Below are 15,040 nucleotides of genomic sequence, written 5' to 3'. Positions count from 1 at the left end.
ATGTCACCCGCCGCTTTTTCCATTGCTATAAGACGAAAAAGTATGTTCGCGTAATTACTTTCCACCCTGTACGAATAGATGAATGGATGAATGGACTATTAGTGGCGTGACACGATCCCCAACGAGAGGGACAGCGGAGGGGCGGGATTCGCCGGGGCAGGTCAGACTGACACGGTAATGGAGCCGATGACGACAGAGATCGGCAGCGGTCACATCTGTCACTCTCCCGGAGCGGACAGACACTGGTATCGTCGGAAATCGTCATAATATGTTATGACTGGTCACAATCATAACAGATTTGCGGTGCGATGAGTTGGGAGTGCCTCCGAAAACAGGGACGATGGCAAATATTTACACTCAGCGGTGGGCGAGACGCACCAGCCACTGCATGTTGTTCTTGCTGGCCCTGATATCACAAGTCGCTTCCAAGAAGAAAAGGACATTAGCCACATGAAACAAAAGTCGCAGCCTAGCGTCTGAAGCAAACAATGACGAAAATTCTTACCGCAACACGAAGCAGTAACATCCGGCAAAACCACATACGCTAGAGCCGGAAGTTTAGAGTACGGCTGCGGTCAGCGCGATGACACACCGTCCATCTAAAAAAGAAGCATTAGTCGGACGGATCGTTCATTCGTGGAGAGTCGAGGCAGAAAATGAGGGCCCGCGCTGTCTCATTACGGCCACCCACCAGGTTATCTGACCAGACAGGAGCGCCGGGGTACACGCCGGCAGTGAGCTGACCGTCCTGAGCCGCCGCCACATCCCGCGGCACGGCTCAGTGCCAGCTATCTGTCACTGCTGACTACCCTCTGGGTCGGGCCCACCGCCGACCACACCGCGCCCGCGATACCCGCGATAGGAGGCCTCCCGGCACCCGACGATGGCCGTCCCAGATACCAGAACTGGCGGCGGGGGTCCCTTCCACATCGATCATCGGGGACTAATGAGGCTGGCCGAGCCGCCCCTGCCGCGCAGACCATCGTCCGGAGTCCGGATCACAGCACAGGATCGTCAGCAGTCCGGATCACCGCAGAGGGTAGTCCGGCCAGTCCGGATCACCGCACAGGATCGTCCGACCAGTCCGGATCACCGCAGAGGATCGTCCGGCCAGTCCGGATCACCGCACAGGATCGTCCGGCCAGTCCGGATCACCGCAGAGGATCTTGCGGAGTCCGGATCGCTGGATCGCTTAAATACACTTAGCAGTGTATTTATTTCAGTAGGGTGTGGTAAATGCTCTGAAGCCCGTCCCGGTACGTACCGCAGTCTGGGCGTTGATGTGTGTGCAGCCGACGATTTTGGCACCTCGGAGCGGCTTGTCCTCAGCGGCCCGCTTCCTCAGCGCAACAATGCCGGGCATCTCTGGAGGAGTGTCAATGGGAGACATTGGTCAGTCGTGAGGCAGGGACGGCATGTATGGACTGCCACACCTGAACACAGCGATAGATAGTCCATAAATAGAGTCGTCTACGTGACTGAGGCACACAGTTTCCTTGGATCTGTGATTGAATTACAGCGCCTAAACTTTCACTTATAATGACATGCTGTCCAAACCATCGAACCACAGGACTCAATGACGACATACTCGTAGCTCTGTACTGATATTATTCAGAGGTGAAAGTTGCCCGCAACCAATCAATCTCACGCTATGCCCTCATGTAAAGTGGGATACCACAAAACAGACAAGAGTACCACGACAGCCCAGAAGCTAATCTTCTCCCCTTCTCTCCCTCTCCCTCTCTCCCCTCTCCGCCAGCTCACCCTGCTCGGCGATCTCGATCTCGCGCCGGCCGAACGCAGCTTGCGCCACGTTCTTGATGCAGAAGTCGGTGAAGCCATCGCCGGCCGTCTGGGACTTTTCGCGCGGAGAGATGTCATCCTCGTCTGAGCTGCTGCCCGTGTAGGACGCTGTAACGACCGCACGGTTCACGGTCAAACCGGCGGGGCTGTTACGGAAAATTTAGGACGTTGGATGATAACGGCAGAGAGGTTACGGTTAGCACAAGTAGGGACACTTTCGGATAATGTAGGACGCTGCGACGGCCACAATAAATCATAGTTAGAGCCAGTAGGGTCATTTCAGAAAAAGGTTTGAACATATAAGACCGAAGAGTAAGATATTAATGGTAGCTGTCCGTTGAAACTGTCAGAGTGATCCACTTGTAAAAATTGTCCAGATGGCTTCAATAACATATCGCCCTTCAATAACGATGTTTTCAAACGAATGACGATCGGATAATCTCAAACGTAACTGACACAGCTCATTTTCTTTCTCATTTGGATTTTTCAAACATTTGTTTTCTGTTTAAATTTATACCTAATAAAACGCAATACATCAGTTACGAATGGTGTCAATTAGCAGCAAGTGGAATTCCTAATAAACATTGATGCGATATATCTGCAAACGAAATTTCAGATTTGCCTGGGAACAATGGCCAGAAATGAAAAGATTTTGTGCTTACACTTACAGCTTCAAGCAGAACTGGCTCATATGTTAAAAAAAAAGAGAGAGAAAAATGGCGCATGAGACAACTAAAAGCATACACACAGAGAGACACATGCGTAATGCACTATGCAAAAACATTCAGATAGCGCACGTTTCACTAAATGAATCACAAACAAGTCATGATACTAATAAAAAAAAAACAACAACAACAACAAACACCCACACAAAACGAATACCAAGGGCAGTGCACATGAATTAACCTCATGACAAAATAGTGATTCAATGTCCTACTGAGCATCACGCTCGTTCCTGTGTCTCTGTGTCCTGGTCCGCCCGCATTATTCCCTGTGCCTCGTACGGGGACGTCTTTAACAGGTGTCCGTGGCTGTGTGTGACTCAGATGGGTGTCTGTTGGGGGGGGGGGGGGGGGGGGCTGGCGCCCGCTCTGCTGCTGTTGGCAGGAACAGCCGGCGTGGCGGCTGGTGGACGATGACAGGACCCGCCGTGATAACGGAGCCTCCGCTCCTGACTGCGCTAGGTGAGAGCGCCGACAGGCTCTAGGTGAGAGCTTAGACAGGTGAAGGTGAGAGCCCGACAGGCAGGGGTGAGCTGAGGTGAGGTGTTATCAGACCGGCAACACCCGCTCCCACCGTGGCAGACTAGTAGCAAAGGCCGGTCCTGGGAGTGGACGATAAAGATAGCCACCCAACGTGCCAGACAAACGAACTACCACTACCGACCGATCAATGTAACACCTCGGCTTGTAACATGATCCTCACATGGCACGCCACTCAGCCCACGCGGCGGACGCAGATCGCCGAGCACGGACAGAACCACCGCTACACAGAACGCCCGCAATATCTGGAGGATAACGATCAGCGTGCGTCATTCCGGGCCAGGAGCGTGCCAATGGGTCGGTGACCGCAGTGACCGGCCGGCGGTCCGTCTGCAGCGAGCCGTAATTGTCACCCGACCCCGATTACAGTTGACATCCCACTACGCCGAGCACGTGCAGACAACTAGCAAACGGCTCAGTCAGTGCGAGCGCCGATGGCTTTCTCTCTGAAAGACTGGCTGGATTCCTGGAGCACCGCACGGCATGCCATTTTCCGGTCCACGTCAGGAGGAAATTATCTTCAATCCTGAAAGGTTCATTAAGGGCAACTTCCGCTTTGCCTACCCGATGACTTGACTACTCTTTAGCTTCATGCAAAAGGAAGCACTACTACTCCACCCTACATTCCCGACGCCCGGCGCGTGTGCCGGAAGTCGGCCATGATCGACCGCTGATGTCCTGTCCTGGCCACGGCGGCACCGGCAGCGGCAGCAGCGGTGGCGGCGGCCCGACCTCGGGGGTCGGTCGATCAGTCGACACTTCACCGAGCCGACCGGTCAATTCGCCAGCCGGGCGCGGCGGCGGCAGCAGGGAGGAAAGAGAGCTGATCGACGGAAAACCCGCTGCCCCGCAGCACAACGGGCGGGCGGATGAGCCATACAGGCTGAGCCTAAAGGAGCCTACACTCCCGGCAGAGGGTTAAACCACCCGAGTCTCACCAGAGGACACCACCCACCCGGCGCGCGGACAGAAGCACAGGACGGCGACACCCGGCGTCGTTCCCGTCAGCCGCTGATGGTCTGAGCGCCGGGCGCCCGCAAAGGGGCCATTCGCAGAGCGAGAGTGGCGTGCCACCGATGATCGGGCCGGCCCCGCCTCTCTCTCCCTGGTCGTACACTCTGCAGGAAACGGCGGAGACAGTTCTCGGAGCCCATGGGAACCCGGCTTTAGGCGATTCTCAGAGACGATGGGAGACGGGCTTTAGGAGCAGACCGAACGGCGCTCAGAGCCGGTCCGAGACGATACTCAGGGACAGGCGAGCCGGACACTGCACTCACAGGCTGACAGCGATGGCCGGTCACCAGAGGAATCATGGAGCACAGACGGAGACGGAGGGGAGGCAGACTGACTGGGTTTCAGAGCATACGGTCTCCCAAGGGGCCACGGCGGCGTCAGACACACAATACAGGAGGAACTCCTAGAGGAGCTACTCGCAGAACGGTAGGCACTTTCTGCTCCATTCTAACGATTATGTTCAGAAATGGGTCTATGACATTCCAATGACGTCTCATAAAACTCGGGAAACGTGCTCGTCATGTGCCATAAATCGAGTTCCGGCGGCAGTCTGGTGCGTCCCGTGTCGACAGTCGTCGGGTAACCAACTGGGGCGCGGAGCGAATACCAATGACTGCAGTCTGAGTGCCGCAGACAGCCGCGCAGGTGCCCAGCGGGCGGCACGTACCCGTTCGTTCACACTCACAGCTTATTTATATACCGGGCACCACGAGCTGGGCGAGCGCAACAGGTGTAACCCACCCCGCTCTGGTATCGACTCTGCCCATGGACCAACGTAGGGCAGAGCAGGATCATCCATCGATCTCTAACAGCTTGCGAGGGATCGACACAGGGCTCAACATCTATCGGGGGCCGAAGTGAATGTCTGCTGAGACGAGCTGCACAGCAGAGAGAGGGAGGGAGGGGAGGGAGCGGGACCACAATCCTAGCTGTATCACACTGAGTGTATCAGGCTTATTTGAAAACATTGCATTGACTGGTGGAGTTCATTCAGCGTCAGTAACTAAACGGGTGACATTCTAAAGCATTCGACCCATCTGCCGAGGCCATTCAAAGCGTGCAACTGAAGGATGAACTGATAGGAAATGAGCGGCAATGAAAGCAACAGGTGAGGTGGATCCTTTCAGGAAGCTCATCTCGAAAGCTATCTTCAAGCAGATATTCAGATCCCGGAATAGAATAGAACTAGTCCGAGCTGAAGTGTTCAATGGTATTACCAGGATTCGATCAAGCAACAGTTTCACAAGTGGGAAACCTCAGCAGCATGTAGTCAATGGATATTCAGTTCATTAATCAACTTCCCACTCATGTTGAATAGCGTTCATTGCCAGGCACTGAATACAGACCTCCTCAGCAGATCCGCATTCTACCACCATCACAGGTAGCGGCCGCTGCGTGGGCACGGTGGTAACACGGACTAGAAATCAATATTTTGGCGAGTGGCAACCGGACCGGGCATGCGACAGTGGAGCGGTCAACCAAAGCGTTCGATGGAGGGCGGAGACAGTCAGTGGGTCAGGGACGGAAATTTCCGGTGCATTGCGCGAAAGGAGGCAGCAACAGAACGAAACCGACTTAGCAACGAGAACAAATGATCATCAGTGACAAGCACTCTCAGAAACTCCCTCGCGACGGACCGTCCGACCAGCCGTCCGGGCCGTTTGGAAAAGGTCAGAGCGCTGGCAGCCGCCGGAGCACAGTGGGTCAGGTGGCCTGCTCAGTGGCGCCGTGACTCAAATCGCGCGTGCTTGGCAGACGCCGAGGTCGGCCGCTGCCGCTCCATGTCCGCGATGGAAGGGGGGGGGGGGACGCGGCACAGAGAAGGAGAGAGTCTCACAGCCGATGGGCGAGACGAAGATCCAGTATACCACGACGTATTCACTGGCGGTCCAGCAAAGCGCCTGGACACTTGACAGGTGACAGTGACACCACCAATTACTGCCCGTATCACACCAACAAACAGACTGTTTTTCCGCTGCCGGCTTAGGCGAAGACACGTCGCAGGTAAAGCAAACACACCGTGGTAGGCTGCGGGCCGGTCACCGAAAGAGGGACACCGGAGACTTAAAAAAACACACACAAACAAGACGGTTTTTAACGCCATCACGGCGGTTGGGGATGATCGATCGTGTAGTCTTGGAGACACCGCTAATCGCGAATTAGCGGTGTTTCCAACACACTATTACAAACACACAAGGGGCCAGGAATCACAGACAGGTTCCACTGCACACGGACAAACACACGTGCCCACACGGGACAGCAGCGAGCGGCGGGTCACCTACCGCGCTCCTCGTCCACGTGTGGATAGTACGGCGGCGGGGACAGCATGCCGGCTCACGGACACGGGGACACTGGACACGCGGACACACGGACAGGGCCCCATCGGCCGGCCGGCCTGCCCAGTGCACCGATACGATCGGACCGCCACATGCAACCGGTCCTAAATGGCGTGGACAACACAAGCCGATGCGATTTTTTCAGCATAAAATTCCTGAAGCCTTCGTTCGGGTTACGAATGAGCGAGCTCACGTAAGCAGAACGTAGACTACTTTATAGCATGTCCATGGGGTACGCCGAGACGGGACCAAAAGCGTCAAATATTTTATAAATGACCGATCCAATTTGGTATAAGCAATAAAGGCAAGTGTTTTCATTACACTGATAATAGGCAGACATAAAGTAATTGAGAACATAATCGAATGGTATCATTCGCAAAGGCCATACTAGTGGACAAGGTAATAAAGACAGTCGGCTTGAAGTAAAGCGCCCACATACAATTACTGACAAAGAGAGGTTCCCGATGCCGAGTCATCGCACACTGAACGACATCTGACAAAACCAGCCTTTTCAACCGGCCCCCAGCCGCCGGGTGCCGGGGCCGGCGAGTCGAGAACCGTGTAATGCGGCACAGTATAGCATCAGGCGGGACTGCTAACGCCATCTATCGGCAGGCCACTAAGTGGCCCGAGCCATGCGGCACAGCATACCATCAGGCGAGACTGCTAGCGCCATCTAGTGGCACACAGTCACAGACGCCGCTTCAAGAGTGGATGTAAGCTTTATCTTTACGGACAGGGATGAGTGAGTGATGTAGGTAGCGGGAAAAATATACGCTACATGCAACAAGCAACTGAAAATTCCGACATTCTTACGTGTCATAGTATACATAAAAAACAAATATGACGATCTGAAAGAACTGACGTCAGCAACCAACACCACCGTGACCACCCAGCATTTTCGCAATCCAGAGGAAAACTACACAGAAGCGGCAAATCTGGGAGACAATCCCATGCTTCAACGATGCGAAGACAAGTAACCGATCGCCAATCGATGCTGACAAACGAGAGGCCCCCGCAGAACCATCCATTCGGGAAAACACGTCTGTTTCTTCAGCCAACAGCGGCGGTGACGGTCAGATAGCGCACGGACCGGTAAATCACCGCTCAGAGCTGCCGCGGAGCCCAGCAGTGCTCCCAACTACGTCACTGGGTAAACAATAGCAGACACCTGCTGGACACGTGGACGGCATCAGGCACCTATACACACGGCGGCAGACACATAGGGGAGAGTGGGGTAATTTGGCCGCTTTTTTTAGAAAACGATGTAACTAAAAATTGACAACACATTTCTGCATTTTCTCAACGCTGCCAGGTGTGGCATACATTTTACTTTACTGGACAGTAAACTTGAAATGATAGAGTAACTACTTATATTGAAATTGTGACGTATTACAAAGGTCTGCAGAGCGGCCAAATTGCCCCACTAGCAGGGTTATTTGGCCGGGGGTGTGGGGCAATTTGGCCGGTGTTAGTTTGAGGCCATGATTTTTGTTATAGGCGAGTCAGCTTCACATTCAGCAATGACGCGTGTCCTACGACGCATTTGAAGCGTTTTGGAGGTTGACTCAGCAGTCACAGGGGTCGAAAATAGTCAAAATAGCGGCTCTAGATGCGACGACAGTTTTTTACGAATAGCTTTTGAAGTAATCAAGCTAGGCCAAAACTAAAAGTACCATCGTAATTCTCTCGTCATTCCGCATCGAAACATGTATGTGTTGACCTCGAGAGGTCAAGGTCAAAGGTTGGCTTCAGGTCACATTACCTCAGGTCGCTTGACCTCAAGGTTACGTAAGTTCAAGGTCATCATGTATATCATTCGATTCGCCTTGACGAGCTGAACACAATGAGACCATTTGCGCGGCTGTATCTTTTTTCTGTAAGTATTTATTAGCAAAAAAGCGTTAGGGAACCTTTGATGACGTCACATGCCCTTACAGCTGTCCAATAGGAAATATGGCATCAAGGTAGTCAAAGTTGGTCATAAATTATGTCCTTTATGGTATAATTGACCATGACGACTCGGCCGTCCCAGCCTAGTGACCCTGAGCGCACCGGCCAAGTTGCCCCGCTAGTCCCGGCCAAATAACCCCACATTGCCATTCTGAACATTTTTGTCTATAAAGTTGTCATGGCTGTACAGAACTAGATGAAATTGCTCTTGGAACCGCTGAACACCCTCAAGAATGGCGCTATAATGTTGGAATTTGTTTACAGCCCAAATACTACATGTTATACAAATTTTTAAACGGAAGTAAAAGTTACCATTTTCTAACGAAATTCACGTTTTATTAATTTTGAATAAAACTAAGAGGGGGAAAGTTTTGACATTTGTCCTCGAGCTAGTTCTGCCGATGACAAATGAATAGAGACTAAAGTTATTTCATTCACTTTTATCAGCTTTCGTACAGGTGGGGGCGGCCAATTTACACCACCGGCCAAATTACCCCACTCTCCCCTACCTGGCCGTCAGAATACAATGAGGAACGACAAAGGCGGCTGCGAGTGCTCCTTCAAGCGCTGTCTCACAAGCCGTTACATCCCGCCTGGTATCACGTAACGTCAGGAGTAGGACATCGCGCCACCTAACGTCACGCCACCACGTCACATTTCCCGTCACGCTGTCCGGTCACGTCATCATCCTCCCCGCGGAGTTCTGATGGCCGAGCGGCGGGAGCCAGCCGCGGCCTCGGCCACCTCCGTGCCCGGTGCCCCAGGTAATTCAATCTGAGCCGGCCCGGCGCGGTGGGCGGCTGGCACGGCTGAGCAGACAGTGGGTGGAACGGCGCCACACCGTGAAAAGTCCAGCCGGAGATCGAAACGAAACGGGAGACCCAGCTGACGAGCGGGCGGAGATGGCAAAATGGCAAACGGGGCGCAATGGGAAAACGAAATAGCATGTGATGAATTGGGGTTTTTGGGAGCCCGGACTACAGGTCATCGGCGGAAATATCATGCCATTTGGTGTAGTGGAAAGCGTTTGCGATATTTGTATGCATGCAATTGTGTGTTACGTGCGCTCGATAGTTCAATTAAATGCACGCTCAAGAGATTCGCCTCCATCTTTTGCGCTCAGATGAGCCATTACAGAACAATTTTATTCCATTTTTATCTAATTGACAGAATACCTTCAAACGGCAGACTTCCTGCCTTCCTGGTATCTAGTCAACCATTTAACACAATAAAACGGCAGCGGGATATTAATTAAACTCCTTGATGGTCTCAGGTATTTCCGAGCCAACGTCGGACGCCATTTAGGCACGAAATTAGGTGCTTCCCAAGCTTGGCTTCATAATGTCGAGCCACAAACTCCAATTACTTAACTATATGCATATGTACAACTTGCAGGACAGTATGGGCGACCAAAGGCAAACTGTGACTATCCCTCCCCAACCAGTCCCCATGGTAGTAAAAAAGGCCACGAAACATCAAATAAACACAAAACCAACGGAAACGGACTAGGCATAAGCCACAACTCGTCTGCGACCAGCCGACCGAGCGAGACGTGCAGCTTCAAAGCCAAAGGCACACTTGAAAACCAAGCCAGACGCACAAGGCATTCAGCCGGGACGGGACGGGACGGGACGGTGCGGTCTGCGGGCGGCCAAGGCGGATCCGAGGTGAGGTGAGCGGTGAGAGCGGTGAGCGCGCGCCCGCCGGGCCGGTTCTTACAGGTAGAGGAGGCTATAGAGACGATGGAGGAGCGGCGCGACTCGCGGCGCGCCGGAGTGATGGGCAGAGAGAAGCGCCGCACGCCCGAGCGACGGTTGAACTTGGAGGCGAATTGGATCTGCGGAAAGACGGCGGCGGGCGTCACACCGGCAGAGGTCAGCCCGGGTCACCCTCCCACACCCTCCCGCCCCCTGCACCGTCCGCCGCACTCAATAAAAACAGAGCCTGCCCCGCGCGATGACCGCGATTGATCCTACTCAGCACAAATCTACTCTTGATTACGCTTAACGATGGCACGTTTGCCGTCCAATTTCCCAGAAAGAGCGACCGACGGTGTTTTTGAGGCCAATGACGTCGCGTTTGTAGTCGCCGTGACCGAAATTCGTGACCTCGCCGCGACCTTGCCGACTGGTCATTACTGTAACAGGGGCGCTGGTATACAGTCAAGAACGAGCGCGGACGGCCGCCTAAGAAGCCCGCAGCGTGCCGGACTGCAGCTAATGAACGTCCGATTTCATAGGAAATGAACCCAAGGCCCGAGGCGGCGTTGATTTGCCGCTTCGGCGCCGATGCAGGCTGCGGCCACAGCAGTCATGGTCCGGCCTACAGAGCGACCCGATCGGCTGCAGCAAGGATGGGGACGCCGGACGGTCCGATTCTCGGTATAAAAGTGACAAAGGCATTTTGAAATCACGATGGGAGAGGCCAAATGATATCCCATGGATGCTAAAAATGATAACATTGGGTTTCAGTGGTGACTGAAATACCAGAACGGGCCCCGCGTGATTGACATGTGATATGGGGAAGAAAAGTGAGCCATAAGGACGTGATGTTGTGTCGGGGTGGAAAATATGTGTTGCGTCCAATAACGCTGGAAGGTGTAAGACCAGGGATCAGGACTGACTGATGGGACACAGACCGGACCAGCGTCGCGGGATGGCGACGCGTGGCCAGGACCGGAGCCGCTAATAGATCGGTCGAGGTACTCCCGACAAACGGAGCGTGCGAACTAATGAGCTGAGCTACCACGATCACGGCGGGGGCCCTGCATGGGGGCGGGCTGATGCGGCGATCGGCGCTGCGACGGCGCAGCACGCGGCAGGACGGTGCGTTACGAAACAGCGCGATCCTTCTAATAAAAAACACGTTTTCAATTCAGGATGGGAATCGTGACACACTTGTGACAAAAACAATTTACTTTAAGCCTAGCATCATCCTACTCAGCAATTTTTAACATTTTTTATCGTTTAAGAAACGCCACAAAAGTATTTTACTACAAATTTGTTTTCGATTTCGCAAAAAGAAAGCTTAAAGAATATTATTTTGAAAACTGCACGTGCAGTTAACCCCTTTTTAAAAAGCACCTTACGTTAATACATCGCCTTCGCCTTCGCGACCCGGTGGGAGCAAATTGGTGAGTTATGATCCTCCCACCTCTCCCGTTATAGCCCGCGCAGTGAAATTCGTCGGTCCAACTGCGCAGCGACGCCTACAGGGCCGGTCGTAAGAGGATCCGACGCCGGAAACAGCCAAACGGGAAGCACGGCCGAAACGCGCTTCGAATGCCCGGTAAATGCTCCCTTGCAGATTTGACTGGCCGGCAGAACTAGACAAACGCAGCAAACGCACACATGCCAGTCATGGCTACATCTGGCCTGGCGCGTTCAGACGCTGTCGTCATTGAATCGCTCTCGGTCTGATTCTGAACGGCCATTAGAGTCGAGCTGTCAGCGCATACCCGGGATCTCGCCACGCCGCGACACCCACGGCATCCAAGACAAACAACGCGCTAACCACACCCAGGACACCCCGAAACAGCCGGCGCCGCTGCTCCGCTCTCGTCCCCGGCCGAGCGGCTTGTTTTCCGCTCGGAGCCGGCTCAGCACTGCCAGGACGCCTCGGTTCGACTCGTCCTCGAGAACGGCGGAGCGCTCAGCGCGACTCGACTGGCGACGACCTCGCTCGTAAAGACCGCCGTCCCCAGACGCAACGACAGCGGTGCGGCGGCAGCAGCGGGGCGGGGCAGAGGGGGGACCCAAACACCTGCACTGCGGCAAGGGCTGGCTCGCAGCGATCGTTCGCTGACAGTTTATGATACGAACGAGGGGAAGGTCAAAGAGGTCTCCCCAGCGAGAGCAATATACAGAGGAGTTGTACGATAAAACTGCATAAAGTTAGCGTTAGCCGGAATTCCCCTTACAATCAAGCGGAGCGGCAGCTAAATTTACTGTTTCGACTAACTCCCGGCACAAGTGTTTTTTATGGCAGCGCTGCCAAGCTGAAGCTCGTTCGAGCTATGCAGCGTTGCAGGCCAGCCTGCAGACAGGGTAGCCTTTCAGTTGCATCAGGACTCCACAAGTCCCACCTGTCCGATCTAACGTCGGGCTGACATCCAACAGACGGACCGGTTCAGATCCCCGTCCGACCGAACGCCTGTCCCCAATCATACACGTACCCCACTCTCTCGTTCACCAGCCTGTTCACCTTCCCAACGCATTTCCCAGCGGCCCGCTGGACGCTACCCCTTCCCTTCTCCAAACCCCGCACCGTTCAGTTATCCTTTTCCTCCTTCCACCACGTTCCCCATCGTCCCGTTCACTAACCTTTCCTCCTTCCTCTCCTTCGTCGCTGTTCTGACCATTCTCGAAACTATCCTCATCCGACATCCTGCTCATCTGCAGGCTACTGGCCGTCGGCTAACACTGACAACACTGGAGATCGCTAAGGAACTGACGGCCTCACGTCGGCCAACAGCTAGGCGCCCATCAACTATTGGGCCTGGCCGGAGGCTACTGGCAGCTCCTGCAGTCAGCTGGCGGCCAGCTGGCAGCCTGCCCGAGTCAGCTGGTGACCTGGCTGGACCAGCTGGTGACCTAGCCGGGTCAGTCGAGTGACGGACTCACTCCGACCGATCACAGACGTTATCTCACACACCGCACGTCTGAGGCGAGCGGAGGAAGTCGCCGGCGCCACGGACACCGTGTCACTGACGGCCGGAGCGGCTGCCGGCGGCGGCGGCGTGGGTATCAGCCGGTCGTCGGTCAGTGTCGCCAGTCTGTCGGCAGCCCCCACCTCCCCTCACGAGCAGCACGGACAGTCGATGGGACCACCCACCGCGCCTTGTCAGCGGCCGTCAGCGGACAGGGTCAGTCGTCAGGCCACCCGACAGCAGGCAGGGGGCAGTCGTCAGGTCACCAGTCAGCAGGCAGGGGGCAGTCGCCAGGTCAGCCGTCACAGGCGCTCCTGGCAGGCTGGCACACCACGTACGATCAGGTCCGTCCCTCAGTCAGTCTCAGTCACCGGTTACGCCGTCAAAGACTTGACTTAGTCTCAGCGAACGAGCCAGGTCTCAGCTACCTCTAAATCGGGGCCGTCAAAACAAATGGCATCTCCACACGAAAGTTACCGTTGTTGCGTAGTTTTAAGACGGTTTCAAAGTCACCTGTGTCAGCCGCCCAACGAAAATTCACTATCCCCACCCACTAGCACACTTGCTTAAAAATAAATGTCTTACTTTTATTTACTTGATATTTAAAAGCATTTAAAAGTTAAAAGTTAAAACAATGAAGGATAAACAGCGCGAAAACAGAGCATCGTAACCTTCATTGATGGCAGCACCGAAAACATCCTAATGGTAAAGTGTTTTCGGCACGGAAAGACAAGTAGAAAATGGACGTTGTTCATATTAGATACCAAAATCTATTAGTTCCACACGCAGGTGAGCATAAAAAACAGCGGAATGGTTCGTAAAATGATCCGCACCAGCGCCCATCGTTAGGTCAGGTCAGGTTTGGTCATGTCACAGCCAGGTAGCAGTCAGGTCGCCGCCAGCAGCCGTCCCTGCGAACGCCACACCAAGCCGTCGATCAAGACGCACCACTCCCCGTCGGCTCCGTCGCCACACTGGCGCGCGCCACCACCGCCGGCGCCGCCGCCGCGGGGTGCCCGCGCACCGGTGGCGGACGGCGATTTGGGCCGAAGGCGGGGCGGGGGCGGGCGGGCGCCGTGCCCACCGGCCAGCTCGGCCACAAGGTGCCGCCTGTCAGGAGCACAGCCTCCGCCAGCCGACATCCGGTGTGCGATTAGTATAGTTGCTCGAAGAAACGCACAACTCGCAACTACGCCGCTGACTTCCGAACGGAAACATGACTCTGCGAAGACAAGTCGGATATTCAGGGCAGACTTCCTACATCTCGATAGTACCAAACTAAGTCCACGCATCAGAAGAGTTCCCTAAATCCCCGGCCCCACCAGGCACCACCAGCACTGCCTGAGACACGCCACTACGTGCGGCTGTCGATACCAGGCGCTGCCGGAACAGACCGCGGACCCGGACATGCATAATACACAGCGGAACCAGCGAGCAGGCGCACCAGTTCCGGCTCACACAGCTGCCTGGGACTGTCGCTGACGGGCCGCACGACGTGCCGTGTGGGAAGGTGGTGCCAGGGGGGGGGGGGCTGTGGCAGGATGTCAACAAGAGGCTCCTGAGGCTAGTGCAGCCCGAGGAAAAGGGGGAAGGAATGCCGTTTTTAACACGTTGATCTGGCATGTCGTAGAGCCGTTGAATGTAAGCAGCTGAGGGAGAACAGCCACAGTTCACAGCAGGCGATAACAAATTGAGTTATTCATCAAAATAGTTGAGTGAACTCTATCATGCCAGAAACAAAATGCATGCAGTACATCAGTGGGGACAGGAAATAATTTGATTGTGACGCTCCAGAAAGAAACACACGAGGTACAGCCACGTTCCATGCAAGCGGCAACTAAAATAATACCAGAAAACAAGGTGGCTGACAGCATTGCCATTCCTCTATCCGTATAGACGGAAGGAACATAACTGCAAAAACGTGAATATAGCTTATGTAGTGCGTGATCAGTCCCAAAGCATTATCCAACGCATGGTTACGGCAGGCCGCTTCTCACCACGGTACGATATAAGAAACCCTACAC

The 15,040-nt window shown here is 54.4% G+C and overlaps 1 protein-coding gene across 6 annotated transcripts in view; it reads right to left on the bottom strand.

Annotated features, from left to right (window-relative positions):
- Window positions 1-15,040, bottom strand: part of LOC122379565 (adenosylhomocysteinase-like 1) — a 64,213-nt gene that overhangs the window by 18,875 nt on the left and 30,298 nt on the right. For 5 of the 6 annotated variants that reach the window (XM_043361858.1, XM_043361859.1, XM_043361856.1 and 2 more), the window contains 2 exons: window positions 1,765-1,911; window positions 1,265-1,365 (listed from right to left, as the gene is read on the bottom strand). In XM_043361858.1, coding sequence (XP_043217793.1) covers window positions 1,265-1,365; window positions 1,765-1,911 — 248 coding nt within the window. Of the gene's footprint in view, window positions 1-1,264; window positions 1,366-1,764; window positions 1,912-10,087; window positions 10,206-12,690; window positions 13,037-15,040 lie in introns of those variants that run through there. The other variant, XM_043361857.1, reaches the window with a different exon arrangement.

Source organism: Amphibalanus amphitrite, unplaced genomic scaffold (assembly GCF_019059575.1).
Source record: "Amphibalanus amphitrite isolate SeventyFive unplaced genomic scaffold, NRLGWU_Aamphi_draft 000080F_arrow, whole genome shotgun sequence".
Lineage (NCBI taxonomy): Eukaryota > Metazoa > Arthropoda > Thecostraca > Balanomorpha > Balanidae > Amphibalanus > Amphibalanus amphitrite.
The sequence above is the reverse complement of the archived record's forward strand: the minus strand, read 5'-3'. Positions and strand labels throughout refer to the sequence as shown.